We start from the raw sequence: 18,170 nt of genomic DNA, 5'->3' as shown, positions 1-18,170 counted from the left end.
TAAAGAAAAACACAGTCAGTTCAGTAAAGAGTGACTGACCACAGATTACAGTGTTAACAGAGCAGCAGAGACTTCAGCAGGTCTACATCTGACTGGGAAGACTAATCACCAAATGCTCGACTATACAAGTTTTTAGCCTAGACTTAAAGACTGAGGCTGTGTCTGATTCCCGAACATTAACAGGAAGATTATTCCAGAGCTGGGGGGCTTTGTATGAGAAAGCTCTCCCCCCTGATGTAACTTTTTATTAATTCTAGGTACCAGTAGTGAGCCAGCACCTTGTGATCTAAGTAGGCGTGATGGTTCATAGTAGGAGAGAAGTTAGGAGCGTGTTTATGGCTGTTCTTCCAGAGTCGCATTTGCCAGGTCAGAAACTGATGTTGGACGAGAAGGCCTGGCGGCAGTCTCCATTGTAATTCATCCTAAAGGTGTTCTATGGGGTTGAGGTCAGGACTCTGTGCAGGCCAGTCAAGTTCTTCCACACCAAACTCGCTCATCCATGTCTTTATGGACCTGCTTTGTGCACTGGTGCGCAATCATGTTGGAACAGGAAGGGGCCGTCCCCAAACTGTTCCCACAAAGTTGGGAGCATGAAATTGTCCAAAATCTCTTGGTGCTGAAGCTTTAAGAGTTCCTTTCACTGGAACTAAGGGGCCGAGCCCAACTCCTGAAAAACAGTCAGACAAGTATGGAGAAGCGTGATTGGTCACTCCAGAGAACACGTCTCCACTGCTCTAGAGTCCAGTGGCGGCGCTATACACCACAGCATTCCACGCTTTGCATTGTGCTTGGTGATGTAAGGCTTGGATGCAGCTGCTCGGCCATGGAAACCCATTCCATGAAGCTCTCCACGCTGTTCTTGAGCTGATCTGAAGGCCACATGAAGTTTGGAGGTCTGTAGCAATTGACTCTGCAGAAAGTTGGTGACCTCTGCACACTATGCACCTCAGCATCCATGACCCCGCTCTGTTATTTTACGTCTTGCTGTCCTTCCCAATCGCTTCCACTTTGTTATAATACCATTGACAGTTGATTGTGGAATTTTTATTACAGAGGAAATTTCACGACTGGGCTTGTTGCACAGGTGGCATCACGTATATGATGTCATAATATTGATAATTTATTATTTGCGAAGCATTTATTCTTTTAGAATATTAAACTTTTACTCTCAAATGTACACACACTTCTACCAGATGTTTGATCCTACAGATACTCCAAGGGTGAAACTGATGCGATACAAAACTTAGGGAAATTTGCATGTGTTCAGTTTAATGTTCACATCTGGGCATACGCATCTTTAATTAATGGAGTAATGAACCAAACTGGCCCTTAGGCAAATCTTCTGGACCTTTGGAGCCTGAGGGTCCACTTTCCATTGGTGATATTTTGTCTTTGCATCAAAGTACCTCATACCCAGATGAAAAACATGCACAATGCATATACATAACATTTCAAAAGTAAAATATTGTTAAGGATAACATGCATTGTACTGTAGAAGCTCTTCACAGTAGTCATTAAACCACAAACCTCTTAAGAATAATTTAAGAAATCATGAACTGCTACTCTTTGTCTTCTGTCTTAGTTACCTGAAGTTCTCCCAGACCTGACCACCTGGAAATCAAATAAGGCAGCAGAGCAGGTGCTTGAAATGTTAGTCATTTGTATCACAGTTGTCATTAGAGTGCTTGAAAAAGCACTCTATTGTTATCTCTCATACTTCTTATTCTTCTTCCACACTTTTCTGTGACTAATACAGCCCGAACTGCTTAATGTACAGACTCCATTCAAACTTGTTCAGAGCTTCAAATTCTAACCTACATCGATGACATCACAGCAGGCCACGCAGTCTCACAGACACAGCTGATTACGCAGGGAATCTGCTTTAAAATCCTTAAACTTTCACCTAGAAACTCCATTTCAGTTTTAAATGGTAGAGAAACTTGTCCTTTCAGCTGAGTCAGCTGAGAACAAGTCACTGCTGATGGGCTTGGTGGAGAGTGCAATAATTTGAATTGGCCATAATACATTGACAGCACCCACAGAAAAGAAATTTTATCTTAAAAGAAGAATGTTGTTTATATTGCAATGTATATTGTAATGTATTTCAGGGTGTATAGTGTAATATATATTTTATCCCTATTTGATTGGGTGGGCCTCTGATATCTGATGTAACTCTTGAATAGGCTGCTGCATTATCACAACTGCACTGTTTTCACATTAAATCTCACGAATGGTGATGTGTGGGGAAGAAAAAACCCTCCAGACCTTGTGTCCTCATAGCTAGGTGTGGCCATGATTCCTGTTACCCACTTGGCGCCCTTATACACCTTGTATCTGAAAGCATTTGAAAAGCCTGTTTAGTGTAAAGATGCACAAAAATGTGTGTATTTAACTGAAATTTCATAGTTTATGTAAGTGGAGTCTCAGTTGTTGGAATGCTGCATTTTGGTGTATTACTGACAAATGTGATTGTCTACATGTATATCACAGTGCCAACCTCACCGTGGCCAGTACCAGCTAAGATTACATGGACATGTTGTGTCTAAAAATGCCCTTTTTTTCCTCTCTCTCTAAATTGTGCTGCAGTGGAGCTGTAACGTTCAAGTTTCTCCATCCTGTTAATGGGAAAGGACACAGCTAGTGTCCTGTGTTGGAGAGAGATGGTGCGAGGGACCTAGCAGAGGTGTAGAGGTGGGAGGGGCAACTTTAAAAAAAAAAAAAGGAAAAAAAAAGAGTTTTTAGCTAGAAACCAATGCATTCCAAGATGGATTCCATGATGAGTTTATTGAAAATGAAATGTACACATTATAAAGAACTGGGGATTAAACTGACAGTGAAAAGCTAGAGATCAGGCTTTTGATGGCTTATAGCCAATTACAAGAAACAAGTTGCAAACATATTCAAAGAAGCAATCTTTAAAAATGTAAAATATTGACTTTACAAGTAATAAGGCAATTTAGCAATTGTACAGATAAGCATTTAACTCTTTCCTATTGTGATCATCTATGACAGAAGTTTATACTGTATAAAAACAAACAAACAAAAAATACCATTACTTTTACAATTCATCTGGAAAGAACCTGAGACTTGAGGGAGTTTGGCAGTATTTGGTAAATTTCTCAGCCAGCCCAAATTTAAACTTTGACCAAATAGAGAAGAGGCTATGCACAGTTCTAATGGGTAGTTATCATTTGGTTCTTATTTTGTAGCTGGGAAACACTGCTTGGTGAAATGCCCCCCTCATCCACTGCTGTTAATGTTGAGATTCCCATAAATGGATTCTGATTGGTTGGTGTTTGGATCAAGTTCCTCATAGATTAATTCTGATACGTCAGGATATGGATTTAGGCTCTGGTAGACTGGACCCATGCTGATGTCGTATTGCTTTCCACGTGGAACATTTTCATAAACTCCATCGCCCTAAGGTCAGAGGAGGACACTTCGTACAGGCAGATCATAGATAAACATTCTGCAGCTCACATATAGTATCTCTTCCACATTTCAGAATAAAATGTTATATTTCATAATTTTTGTGCCTTAATTCAACAACATTATTTTTACTCACTTTACTTTTGTCTGTTCTCTGGCCAGTCGAGGCAGAGTCTGTGGAAAAAGATATTAAAAATATGAGCAATACAGATATTTGTGTGTATTCTCCTTCTTTGTCCTCTAGAGGGAGCCTTCAGCTTTAGTTTTTGAATAGGTCACTAAAGGACGTCATGTATACTAGTAATCTGCTTACCCTGTATCCTGTGGTTCCTCAGTTTGTAGACGATCAGTGCTGATCCTCCAATCAGCAACAGAGCCACACAGACAAATACAGTGATGATGACAGAGGAACCTGGAGATGAGACAGAGACAAGAACAAGCCAAATACTCAGTATTACAGTTCAGTTAGAATATCCTTACAGTATCTCACAAAACTGAGTACACGCCTCACGTATCTGCAAATATTTTTGTCTGTCTTTGTTTGATGGAACGACACTATAGAAATCAAACTTGGATATAACTTAAAGTAGTCAGTGTGCAGCTTGTACAGCAGTGCAGATTTACTGTCCTCTGAAAAGAACTCAACACCCAGACATTAATGTCTAAACAGCTTGCAGCACCTCACAATGAACACCACCTCCAAATGAGTGTCAATATTATGTGTGACCACAATTACTGTCTAGCACTGCCTGAACCCTCTTAGGCATGGAATTCACCAGAGCTGCACAGGTTGCTACTGGAATCCTCTTCCACTTCTCCATGATAATATCACAGAACTGGTGGATGTTAGACACCTTGTGCTCCTCCCTCCTTCCCCTTGAGGATGCCCCATAGGTGCTCAGTTGGGTTTAGGTCTGGAGCCTTACTTGGTCAGTCCATCACCTTTACCTTTAGCAGGGCAGTTGTCATCTTGGGGTTGTTATCATGTTGGAAAACTGCCATTTGGCGCAGTTTCTGAAGAGAGGGGATCATGCTCTGTTTCCGAAGGTCACAGTACATTTTGGAGTTCATGTTTCCCTCAATGAACTGCAGCTCCCCAGTGCCGGCAGCATTCATGTAGCCCCAGACCATGATGCTACCACCACCATGCTTGACTGTAGGCAAGAAACAGTTGTCTTGGCACTCCTCACCAGGGCGCCGCCACACATCAGAAGAGCGCAGCGGCTTCCTTCAATGACAATGGCCATGCAGACAGAGTCGCTGCACTGTGTGGTGTATGGTCTGAGCACTGACGGGCTGACCTCCCACTTCTTCAACCTCTACAGCAACGCTGAACACGTGGACTCAACTTCTTTGGTTAACCCTGACGAGGCCTGTTCTGAGTGGAACCTGTCCTGGAAAACCCTGTATGACCTTGGTCCCCGTGCTATTGCTCAGTTTCAGGGTGTTAGCAATCTTCTTATAGCCTAGCGTCTTTGTGGAGAGCAATAATTGTATTTCTCACATCCTCAGAGTTCTTTGCCATGAGGTGCCGTGTTGAATATCCAGTGGATAGTATGAGTGAATTGTACCCAAAACACCAAATTTAACAGCCCTGCTCCCCATTCACACCTGGAACCCTGTAACTCTAATGAGTCACATGACACCAGGGAGGGACAACGATACAGTTGGGCACAATTTGGACCTGTTTACTTTGAGGTGGACTCACTTGTGTTGCCAGCTGTTTAGACATTAATGCCTGTGTGTTGAGTTCTTTTCAGAGTGAATCTGCACTGCTGTACAAGCTGCACACTGACCACTTTAAGTTATATCCAAGTTTCATTTCTATAGTATCGTCCCATCAAAAGATAGAATAAAATATTTGCAGAAATGTGAGGGGTGTACTCAGTTTTGTGAGATACTGTACATTAATCACAAATATGCACTAATGTATTAAATTTGGGAACCTATTAAACACTTTATTTACAGTAGGGTCACAGTACAGTGGTGCAACTGGTCAGTTTCGGATTGGATTGAAGGCTTAGTGAGACCATACTGCAAAGTAAGGGCATTAGATCCCACAGCATCCTGATACCCACCGTACCAAGAACAGTCTATCTCCAAATTAGTTTCAGTTCCTGGTGTGGAGCCTAAACCACCAAAGTCCTGCCTGAAACATTTAACATGAATGCAGACTGAAAGAGAAATTTATGAGTAATGAGTTCTTACTGAGATGTTCATTAGATGTATCTGCTTCTGGTGGTACTGCCGCTGATGTGGTCCAGTAGGTTGTAGCTGTAGTCAGTTCCATAGTTGTGCTTGGATTTTCTGGTAGAGCAGTAGATTTATTTATTTATTTAAAAAAAGAAAAAATCAAAATATGATTCATAGTGTTCACTGGGTAGGTGGGAGTTGGCCCATTGGTTTGATTTTGATCATATTTGTCACTAGAAGAACTTTTATCCAAAGTTACTTATACTGTAAATTACAGATTATAGGAGAACGTGATATTAGTCTTACAGTTATGTTACAGATATAGGAGAATGTGGTGCCAGGAGGACTTAATTTTAATGCTTGTGAATCTCTTTTACAAGTGAGCCCTGGCCCTCGTTAAACCCCAGTCGGCTGAATGGAGTGCGGTGATGTCACCCATTACACCAAACACACCTCCAAACTGACCGTTACCTTTGTCATTGTCATTTCCTCTGTTCTCTGTGGTTTAAAGATCATGTGACTTCCTCTGAATCTTACACTTTGCGTGTTTTATATTTGGTTTAAAACTTAAACATGGCTGTCAACTCGTTTAACACGTTGAAATCATTAAGTACTATGGATGTCATGATTGTGAATCTGTATTAATTTTCAAAATGTGATGCATTAGAATTAAGCAAATGCAAAGTTAATGTATCTCACCAGTAACCTGTAGCTGAATCTCTCTGAAGTAGGAGTGATAACCCACTGACTTCTCTTTCTTCCACACTGCACACAGATAAACTCCTCCATCTTCTTCTGTCACGTCAGTGATGTTCACACTGAAGACTTTAGAGCTTCTGTCATCAAAGATGGAGAATCTGCCTTTCTGTTCCTTTTTAGATTCTGCTACAGTGTAAATTATGTCTTTAATAGTATTTTGATTATTGAGGTTGATTAACCGCTTGCTGTTTGTCTTGAACTCATCTGGATAGCTACATTTGAAGGTGGCCGTCTCTCCCAGGTAAGCTTTCATTCTTTTAATTCCCCCACAACAAGAATCTGTCAATCATATAAACAAACATATGCGAACTAGAGTTCATGAATCAGTTCAGTACTAGGCCTTTAAACCTCAGTGTGTTTGATGGTTTGATTGACTCATTTTATCATTTTAATATAAATATTTTAGAAACTAGCAGCTTAAACGGGTTAAACACTCTCACCACTCTGAACGGTGAGCTTGATGTCCTTATGCTTTTCCTTCCCAACTCCAAATCTGTACACGGCAGAATCCTGTGGGTTCAGCTCTCTGATCAACAGTAGAAATTCTCCATCTACATTTGAATACATCTTGAACCTCCCGCTAGTAGCAGCTTCGCTCTTAGTCTGATCCTTCATTATATCTACGCAACCACTTTGTACCACCCTGCAAATATACCGTGCATTTACATCCCACTGCAGATCAGGGAATAAAAGGACGCTTCCTCCTGAATAGCCGAACACATAAGAGCAGCACACTGGGCCTGTCGATCAGAAAAGAAACCTCACACATGCGAGAACCTCACAGAACCTTCGGTACTCTTCACTCTTGCAGTATAAACATAACTGTAGCACACAGAACTACTATAGCTTCCAATGCAAGAACAACCGATAATAAATAACTGCACTTTCTGTCGTATTAGCAGTGATTAGAGTTGAATATCTGACCTGAGATCAGGTAGAGGATGGTGATGATCTTCATCCTGAAGTTCAGAAATTCTAATCCACTTTTCCAGAATGGAAAAAAAAAAAAATGCGATTAGTATTGTCCTTTTTCTAGGCGTGTTTGTCTAGTCTTGCACTGCCGTGTCTGTCTCTGCTGTCTCTGTCTCCGCTGTCTGGGTGTTCTCACTGCTGTTTTTTTTTTTTTTTTTTTTTTTCCCTGTTTCTTTTTTTACTTTTACTCTTTTGTAGTATTTTCTTGTTTGTTTAAATTTTTGTATTGATTTTTGATCATTTTATTTGCTTTAGCCATTTAACTATGTATTATGGTATTATTGTATAGTTGTTATTTTATGTCATACCAGCTGACACTATAAATAAGGCCTAGCTCTCAGTCCTGGCTCCTCCCACCAGAACCACTAACCACTAAGCAGTGAGGTAAAGAATGCTTGACATGTTAGACTGTTTCTGCACTATCACAGCCTTGAATGATTAATGATCATAACTCGAGTTCATCATTATGAGTGTCATTTAAAATGAATGTATACATATAGTAATATGATCAGTGTCTTAACGGAGATAAAAGCTGCAGCTGTAGGTATCTGTGCTGTTGCATTTAGGGTTTTATGTAATAATATAGCCTCTCATATATTTGGTTGGCGATTGTCAGAGTGTCTTCTCTAGAGTCACAGATGGACAGAGAATACAGCCACATTACCTCACCAGACACTTTATGAAAAAGCCCAACCAAAATCGCTTTAAATCAATATAATGCCATTTTACCATTAGGCCTGCTTGTAGTAGTACAACACCGAGAGGCAAAGATGAGAATTGTTCTTTTCTTTCCTTTTTTTTTTTATAGTTTAATGCTTGGTCAGTGTGCTCTGTTCATTGTTGTTCATTTATTTCTCACAATCTATAAATAATACAGCTTCCTTTCTCTGCCTCTCATCATGAGGTCATGCTTTTTCATATACTGCTTCAAACCCACAGCTTGCAAGACAAACTGATCTTCATTCATGTAACTCTTATAACCCAAGAGTAGCTGTAGCTGATTTTAGTTTAAGTTTAGTTGAAGTTTTGTCAAAGGCCATTACTGTTGCGAAGTATTTAAAGTACTTATGAGACAGTCACACAGGCCATATGTTGCTATTTTTAGAAGACCATACATGCATGCACACACCTAGGGGCAATGTTGCATGTCCAATTGGCCTAACTGTATGTATTTGAACTATGGGGGGAAACCGGAGGATGCCCACATACAGGGGGAGAATAAACTCCACATAGAGAGGACCCTGGTCGCCTGGCCGGGGAATCGAACCCAGGCCCTCCTTGCTGTGAGGTGACAGCCTCTGCGCCACTGTCAGCTCAGATATCTTTTGAGATGTTGTTAGTGTAGAGGGTCTGTGAGCGGAAAATGCAAGAAATCTGGTGGTGCTAAATTCCTTGGCTTAGTAAAAATGAAATGATTGACGTAATCATTTACTGTGGCGCATTTTCTATTGATTTTCTGTTCTGTTCATGCTGAGTGCTAACTAAGTTACAGCCGAGCAAGCATTACAATGTTGTACTCGGGGCCAAGGTGAGTACTTTTGAAACTATTCTAGCAGTGATGCAGAAGAAAACATTGGAAACACTGCACATACAGACAAATGCTCTTTTAGTGGAAAACAGACACTTCAGCGAAGCAAGGAAATACCCAGTGCTATCCCCACATGTAACATGGCAGGAGCTAACCCACGTGGACAAAACGAATGAGGAGTGTACACATCTAGCACACTGTAAACACTACATAGCCCACCCTCTTCATACACACTTACTCTAAACACAATAACGCACCAACAGCAGCAAAACATCACAAGAAGAACAAATGACTCTCGTCTTATTTTCACATCTTTACAGCCATGTTGATGACCACACTTCCTGAGTTCCCCACGTGGCCTGTGGTGGTTGTCATGTAGTCCTCTCCCCTCAAAAATCGGCCAAGCCGGTGACCCATACCGCCTGAAGAGAAAAAAAAAATCCCTAGGCCACGCAGAGTCCTGGCAAGTACAAGTGCTGGAAATGTCTCCTCTTCAGCATTGGGCACCCTGTATTCCTCTCTTTGGACAGTGTCCCTAGCCCAGTGGCTCCTTGGTGTGCCCTGGTAGAGTTGTCTTACTCTGCCTCTGATGTGCAGGCAAACACCAGCATCCTTGGTGAAAGGGAGTAGAGATGGAGTTCTCCCTCCCCTTCTCTGTGCAGCAGGACTTCTCACATTTCACAACAGTAATTTTGGTTATACTGGAGGTGATGGCTACACTTCTCTCAGCTGACACCACTACACTCGTCTAGCAATTTTTTCATCATCCACTGCTTTGTTGCTACTGACAATGTAGCTGCTTGTGTGCTGCTTTTGTTTTGAAGGACTATGCCTGGATGCAGCTGCAATGCCACAGAGCCAGCATAAGAAATTGCAGGGAGCTGCCCCCTGTCCACACTGAACTTGAGGTCTGTGGCAGCAGCCAGTTTTCCTGGCAGGTTTCATTTTCCCTTCGACCTTGTCTTGCGGCATTGATGGACACAGTCTTCATTCTTCTTGCAGCACCAGTACAAGTCGTTCTGCCACCTCTTGGTTGGGGGCCCCACTCGAAATGCCCTCTACTCCTCAAGCTCCTGTGTTGCATGGTGCTGTTAACTGATGCAGTGTCTCCACACCAAGGATGAATTCTGTCCTCTCTGCCATGGTGTGATAGTGGTTTTAAATGATGGCTGGTGCAGCGTGCTTCATGTGCTGTACTGGATCCTCCTGCAGTAGCATGCTCAGTAAGTGTTCAAACTCTGCTTTTCTTGCACAGCTTTCTTGAATGTTGGGTATATCTGTAAACCATCATGCTCAGGTCTACCACCAAAACACACTAATCCACTTTCCCTTCAGCCTCTGCCTCTCAGGATGCAGCTGCCTGTCCAACCACACCACCAGCACCTGTTTGAAGCGTCACTGCAAGGCTGTGGTGAACACCCCTAGGCCACAGTGTAGCTCTGTTAGCGGGTCTGTGATACTTGAAGACTCACTCATAGCTGCAAGTAGGAATCCCTTCATCAAGCGCCTTTACAGCTGAGTAAGCTGACGGGTACCATCTCCCTTGCAACACACTTTGCATGGCACCCCAACGGCAGCTTGGCCCATGGCAGATGCCACAGAATGTGTGTGTGTGTGTGTGTGTGTGTGTGTATGTGTATATATATATATATATAATGATATACAACCCCAATTCCAATGAAGTTAGGACGTTGTGTAAAACAAATGAAAACAGAAAACGATGATTTGCAAATCCTTTTCAATCTATGTTCAATTGAATACACTACAAAGACAAGATATTTAATGTTCAAGCGGATAAACTTTTGTTTTTTTTTGCAAATATTCACTCATTTTGAATTTGATGGAGCTCCAACATTCAAGTTTCTCATTGCTCTCCAGGAGAGGGAGCACTTGCTAGTGTCCCCTGTTGCAGTGGGAGATGGTGCTAGGGAGCCAGGGAGGCGCAGAGGTGTCAACAAAAAAATCTTTTTAGTCAGAAAACAAACGTTCCAGGATAGATTTAAGTTTATTGAAAATGAAATGCACTCAATATATAGCAAAACAACTAGAGATCATACTGACAGAGAAAATCTAGATATCAGGCTTTTGATAGTTTAAAATTAATTACAAGAAGTTGTCAATGTATTCAAAAACAGTTTTAGAAAGGTAACTAATTTTAACTGATAAAGCAATAAGGCTTCTCAATTTTGCAGGTATATGTATTTAACTCCAGCTAAATTATTCCTGATTTCTTTCTCTTTGTGGCAATCTTAGACAAGTACAGTTACACTGGATAAAAACAGGCCATTAAACCAAAAAACAAACACAAACATTTATTTTTAAGATAAGGCTGGGAGAAAACTGAGACTATTGAAAGTTCAAATTGACCTGAATTTGAAGGTCTTTGGTAAATTTATCTGACAACTCGAACCAAAAGTCTAGTTTTGACCAATAAGAGAAGAGGACATTTCTAATGGGCAGTTATCACGGGTTCTTATGTTGTAGCTGAGAACCCCTGCTTTGTGAAATACCCTCATCCACTGCTGTTGATGTTCGCATTCTCATTAATGAAATCCGATTGGTTGGTGTTCTCAGCTATGTTCTCATAGTCAGAATCTGATTGGTTGGTGTTTGGATCAGGGTTCTCATAGACTAAATCTGATGTGTTGGGGTTTAGGCTCTGGTGGACTGGAATCATGCTGATGTCGTATCGCTTTCCATGTGGAACATTTTCATAATCATCATCCTGAAATCAGATGAGGGCACTTAATACAGCTAAATGGTCTTCTGCTCACATACAGTGAATTTTATGCTGAGATGCAGAAAAGACACTTCTGACAGTAATTTTTTTTTGCCTTAATTGAGCAACAGATTTAACTCACATTATTTTTGTCTGTTCTCTGGCCAGTCGAGGCTGAGACTGTGAAAATAGATCAAATCCAAGCATCAGTCATACAGATATTTGTGTGTATTCATCTTTGTCCTCTAGAGGGAGACTTCAGCATTAGTTTTGGAATGGGGGACTAAAGGACACCATGTAAAACTGTAATTTGCATACCCTGTATCATGTGGTTCCTCACTTTGTAGACGATCAGTGCTGATCCTCCAATCAGCAACAGAGCCACACAGACAAATACAGTGATGATGACAGAGGAACCTGGAGATGAGAGACTCAGAGACTCAGGATTAGTCGATTTAGAATGTCCTTACATTAATCAGACATATGTATGACTGAAGCTTTTGGGTCTAACACACTCGAGTCACAGTAGGGTCAGTATACAGTAGTGCCACTGAGTTTCTGCTTGGGTTGAAGACCTCAGGATGTCTTTTTGCATAGTTACGGCATTAGAACCCACAGCATCCTGACACCCGCCAAATCAAGAACGCTGCTTCTCCACATCAGTTTCAGTTCCTGACGTGGAGCCTGTAGCACTGAACTCCTTGCTGAACACATGAAACATGAATATAGAATGAAAAGAGGAAGTTATGAATAATGATGGAGTTCTTACTGAGATGTTCTTCATCAGATGTTTCTGCTTCTGCTGGTGCTGCTGATTTGCTCCAGTAGGTTGTAGCTGTAGTTGGGTCTATAGTTGTGCTTGGACTTTCTGGTAGTGCAGTTGGTTTTTCTTTTGTGTTTAAGAAATATAAAAATATGACATTCAACTTTAATAATGGATACGTTTACAAACAGACCCAATCTACTGAAGGTTCTGCTTTTTTCTGTGCTTCTGGAGTTTATATGTAATTACTCCTTTTTTGGGCAGTTGCTGGGTGGGGGGTGGGGTGGGAGAGATGGTGCCATGTTGACAACTGTCTGTCTCTCTCATTCTCTCTCTCTCTCTCCTAGTGGGCCCATTGATTTTGATAGTATTTGTGCACTGGATAGATCCTTTCATCCCAAGTGATTTGCATTGTTACTTATACATGTTACAGGAGAACATTACGTTAGTCTTACAGGTTAATCGTGTTACAGATGTAGAAGAATGTGACACTAGGAGGACTTTTAAGCGCTTGCCAAGGAGGGGCCTTAAACCCCAGTTGGCTAAATGGAGTTCAGTGATTTCACCCATTACACCAACCACACCACCAAATGGACCCTAACATTAGACATTGTGACGTCCTCTGTTCTCTGTGGTCTAAAAATGAGGTGATTTCCTGTGAATCATGCACTCTGCATGTTGTTGTTTTTGATTTAAGCATTGGTTTCAGTGTGACTAGTGAGTGTCAGCTCACTAGTCACATTGATTGCCTTAAAGAAAACAATGTCATGAGACAGAGTTCATATTCATTTTCCAAACCCGATAGAGCAGAATTAAGCAAATGTAAAGTTAACGTATCTCACCAGTAACTCGTAGTTGAATCTCTTTGAAATAGTTGTAATAACCCACTGACTTCTCTGTCCTCTTCACTCCACACAGATAAACTCCTCCATCATCTTCTCTCACATCACTGATGTTCACACTGAAGACGTTAGAGCTTCTGTCATCAACGATGGAGAATCTGCCATTGTGCTTTTTCTGAGCCTCTTTTCGAGTGTAAATTATCACTTTAACAGTAGTTTGATTGTTGAGGTTGATTAACCGCTTGTTGTTTGTCTTGAACTCATATGGATAGCTACATTTGAAGGTGACCGTCTCTCCCAGATAAGCTTTCATTCTTTTAATTCCCCCACAACAAGAATCTGTCAGTTATATAAACAACCATATGGTTTATTCATTAGCTGATTAAACAAGAGTGTGTTTGGGATCAATGTCTCATTTATATATATCGTTATTTTCTTAAATATTTTAGAAACCCAAGAGCTTCAACAGGTCAAATTGTCTCACCACTCTGAACGGTCAGCTCAACGTCCTTATGCTTTTCATTCCCAACTCCAAATCTGTAAACGGCAGAGTCCTGTGGGTTTAGCTCTCTGATCATCGCTATAAAGTTGCCTGCTGTATTTGAATACATCTCGAATCTTCCACTAAAAACAGACTTGCTCAGAGTCTGGTCCCTGATTATATTTAGGCAGCCACTTTGTTCCATCTTACAAATATATCTCGTATTATTTACATCCCATTGCAGATCGGGTATTATAGTGACACTTCCTCCTGAATAGCCAAACACATCAGAGCAGCACACTGGGCCTGTCAATCAAAAAAGAAACGTCTTACACAAACGAGAACCTCAAGAGTGAAGAATACAGAAGACTCAAGTATAAACATAGCTTTAGCTCACAGAACTACTGTAATTTTCAATGGAAGAATAAACAATAGTGAATAACTGCGCTTTGTCGTATTAGCTGTGAATAAAAACGAATATCTGACCTGAGATCAGGTAGAGGATGGAGATGATCTTCATTCTGAAGTTCACAGACATTCTAATCCACTTTTCCAGAATGGGGAAAAAAAATGAATGCATTTAGTATCGTCCTTTTTCTAGGTTTGTTTCTGTGTCAGCTTGCACTGCATTTGACCAATAAGAGAAGAGGACATTTCTAATGGGCAGTTATCACTGGTTCTTATGTTGTAGCTGAGAACCCCTGCTTTGTGAAATACCCTCATCCACTGCTGTTGATGTTCGCTTTCTCATAAATGAAATCCGATTGGTTGGTGTTCTCAGCTATGTTCTCATAGTCAGAATCTGATTGGTTGGTGTTTGGATCAGGGTTCTCATAGACTAAATCTGATCTGTTGGGGTTTAGGCTCTGGTGTACTGGAATCATGCTGATGTCGTATCGCTTTCCATGTGGAACGTTTTCATAATCATAATGATCATCCTGAAATCAGATGAGGGCACTTAATACAACTAAACGGTCTGCTGCTCACATACAGTGAATTTTATGCTGAGATGCAGAAAAGACACTTCTGACAGTAATTTTTTTGCCTTAATTGAGCAACAGATTTTCACTCACTTTATTTTTGCCTGTTCTCTGGCCAGTCGAGGCTGAGACTGTGAAAATAGATCAAATCCAAGCATCAGTCATACAGATATTTGTGTGTATTCATCTTTGTCCTCTAGAGGGAGACTTCAGCATTAGTTTTGGAATGGGGGACTAAAGGACACCATGTAAAACTGTAATTTGCATACCCTGTATCATGTGGTTCCTCACTTTGTGGACAATCAGTGCTGATCCTCCAATCAGCAACAGAGCCACACAGACACATACAGTGATGATGACAGAGGAACCTGGAGATGAGAGACTCAGAGACTCAGGATTAGTCGATTTAGAATGTCCTTACATTGATCACATATGTATGACTTAAGCTTTTGGGTCTAACACACTCTAGTCACAGTAGGGTCAGTATACAGTAGTGCCACTGATCAGTTTCTGCTTGGTTTGAAGACCTCAGGATGTCTTTTTGCATAGTTACGGCATTAGAACCCACAGCATCAAGACAGCCAGCAAAACAAGAGCCCTCCAGCTCCACATCAGTTTCAGTTCCTGGTGTGGAGCCTAAACCACTGAACTCCTGCCTGAATACATTTAACATAAAATAGAATAAAAGAGGAAGATATGAAGAAGGACTGCGTTCTTACGGAGATGTTGAGCAGATGTTTCTGCTGCTGGCAGTGCTGCTGTTGATGTGGTCCAGTAGGTTGTAGCTGTAGTCTGATCCACAGCTGTGCTTGGACTTTCTGGTAGCGCAGTTGATTTTTCTTTTGTGTGTTAAAAAAAAATTAAAATGATTTTTTCAACTTTCGTAATGAATACGTTTACTCTTCGTGACCACATATTTTGCGCTGCTGTAGTTTATGTGCGATTTCTCTCCTTTTTTGAGTGTCATTTTTGTCGCTGGCCGTGGGCTGGGGATGGGTGAGAGAGATGGTGTTGCCATGTAGAACACCAGTTGGCTGATTGGAGTTCAGTGATGTCACCCATCACCCCAGCCACACCATCAACTGACCTTAACATTAGACATTGTGTGACATTCTCTGTGGTATAAAGATCATGTGACTTCCTTGTGCACTCTGCATGCTGTTCTATTTGATTTGAAAGTCACTGTGTCTGCTCACTACTCACATTAAAAACATTAGAGGAATGAAAATGTGTTGACACAGTTTATATTAAGTTTCCCAAAGCGAAATGGTCCTGGAGATCTATCACCCCAATTCCAATGAAGTTGGGATGTTGTGTAAAACATGAATAAAAACAGAATACGATGATTTGCAAATCCTTTTCAACCTACATTCAACTGAATACACTACAAAGACAAGATATTTAATGTCCAAAGGATAAACTTTATTGTTTTTTGTAAATATTCACTCATTTTGAATTTGATGCCTGCAACACGTTCCAAACAAATTGGGACAGGGGCAGGGAAAGTTGAGGAATGCTCAAAAAACACCTGTTTGGAACATTCCACAGGTGAACAGGTTAATTAGAAACAGGTGAGTTTCATGATTGGGTATAAAGGGAGCATCCTTGAAAGGCTCAGTCATTCACAAGCAAGGATGAGGCGAGGTTCACCACTTTGTGAACAACTGCGTGAGCTAATAGTCCAACAGTTTAAGAACAACGTTTCTCAACGTGCAACTGCAAGGAATTTAGGGATTTCATCATCTACAGTCCATAATATCATCAAAAGATTCAGAGAATCTGGAGAAATCTCTGCAAGTAAGCGGCAAGGCAGAAAACCAACATTGAATGCCCGTGACCTTCGACCCCTCAGGCAGCTCTGCATTAAAAACCAACATCATTCTGTAATGGATATTCCCATATGGGCTCAGGAACACTTCAGAAAACCACTGTCAGTGAACTCAGTTCGTCGCTCCATCTACAAGTGCAAGTTAAAACTCTGCCATGCAAAGCAAAAGCCACATATCAACACCAGCTTCTCTGGGCCCGAGCTCATCTGAGATGGACTGACGCAAAGTAGAAAAGTGTCCTGTGGTCTGACGAGTCCACATTTCAAACTTGCACATCTATGAAGGCACCATTAATGCTGAAAGGTACATACAGGTTTTGGAGCAACATCTGCTGCCATCCAAGCAGCGTCTTTTTCAGGGACGTCCTGCTTATTTCAGCAAGACAATGCCAAGCCACATTCTGCACGCGTTACAACAGTGTGGCTTCGTAGTAAAAGAGTGCGGGTACTAGACTGGCCTGCCTGCAGGCCAGACCTGTCTCCCATTGAAAATGTGTGGCGCATTATGAAGCTCAAAGCCATTGTTGTTTGTCTTCAGCTCATCTGGATAGCTACATTTGAAGGTGGCCGTCTCTCCCAGATAAGCTTTCATTCTTTTAATTCCCCCACAACAAGAATCTGTCAATCATGTAGAGAACCATACGCAAACTAGAGTTCATGAATGAGTTTAGTACTAGGGCTTTAAACCTCAGTATGAGCTACGTCTCATTTTTTATATCATGCATTATTATATTTTAATATAAATGTTTTAGAAACCCAACAACTTAAACATGTTATCTCACCACTCTGAACAGTCAGCTCAGAGACAGGCCAAAGGAAAGTTAACCCTTTCAACGTCCTTATGCTTTTCATTCCCAACTCCAAATCTGTACACGGCAGAGTCCTGTGGGTTCAGCTCTCTGATCAACAGTAGAAAATCTCCATCTACATTTGAGTAGATAATGAACCTCCTGCTAGTGACAGACTTGCTCTGAGTGTGGTCCTTTATGATATCTAGGCAGCTATTTTGCTCAATCTTGCAAATATATTGTGCATGGTTTACATCCCACTGTAGATTAGGGAATAAAATGACACTTCCTCCTGGACACACTGGACCTGCCAAAAATGACACATGTGAGAACCTCACAGAACCATCTGTACCCTCTACTCTCACAACATAAACATACCTGCAGTAAACAGAACTGCTATAGTTTTCCTATAGGAGGAATAAATGAATATGAATACACTTGCTGTCATATTAGCAGATATTAAAGTTTAATGTCTGACCTGAGATCAGGTAGAGGGTGGAGATGATCATCTTCATCTTGAACTGAAGGATCTTCATCCTGAAGGTCACAGAAATGGTACTGTTAGCTTTACCGTGCTCTGTATGTGTTTCTGCCTCGTCCTGCGCTGCTGTGTCTGTTTCCGCTGTCTCTGCTTTTCTTACTTCTGTGGGGTTTTTTTTTTCTAGTAGCCTTTTCTCATTTGCATGCAGTTCATGCCATATTTAATTTGTTAATACATTTATTTTTGTTGGTTTCTTTAACCATTTGATAATGGGTGCCTGATGTTAACTGAAATATGTTTACATTGTATTGTAAATCTGTTTTATTGTTTGTCTCACCAGCTCATACTATAAATAAGGCCTTGCTCTCAGTCCTGGCTCCTCCCACCAGTTTGACTGAACAAATACC

At 41.1% G+C, this 18,170-nt stretch overlaps 1 protein-coding gene across 1 annotated transcript; it reads right to left on the bottom strand.

Moving 5' to 3' along the window:
• Positions 1 to 10,870: 10,870 nt before the first annotated feature.
• LOC108412164 (CMRF35-like molecule 1) lies at positions 10,871 to 17,875 on the bottom strand. Its single transcript, XM_017684083.2, has 11 exons — positions 17,761 to 17,875; positions 15,386 to 15,505; positions 14,936 to 15,034; positions 14,760 to 14,797; positions 14,173 to 14,233; positions 13,690 to 13,992; positions 13,206 to 13,544; positions 12,370 to 12,489; positions 11,919 to 12,017; positions 11,743 to 11,780; positions 10,871 to 11,606 (listed from the first exon to the last, which is right to left on the bottom strand). The coding sequence occupies exons 1-11, from the start codon at positions 17,816 to 17,818 to the stop codon at positions 11,394 to 11,396; spliced, it is 1,488 nt and encodes a 495-aa protein (XP_017539572.2). The 5' UTR covers positions 17,819 to 17,875; the 3' UTR covers positions 10,871 to 11,393.
• Positions 17,876 to 18,170: the final 295 nt, after the last annotated feature.

Source organism: Pygocentrus nattereri, chromosome 12, assembly GCF_015220715.1.
Source record: "Pygocentrus nattereri isolate fPygNat1 chromosome 12, fPygNat1.pri, whole genome shotgun sequence".
In the NCBI taxonomy this organism is placed as follows: domain Eukaryota; kingdom Metazoa; phylum Chordata; class Actinopteri; order Characiformes; family Serrasalmidae; genus Pygocentrus; species Pygocentrus nattereri.
Note: the sequence above shows the minus strand (reverse complement) of the source record. Positions and strands in the feature narration are given on the sequence as shown.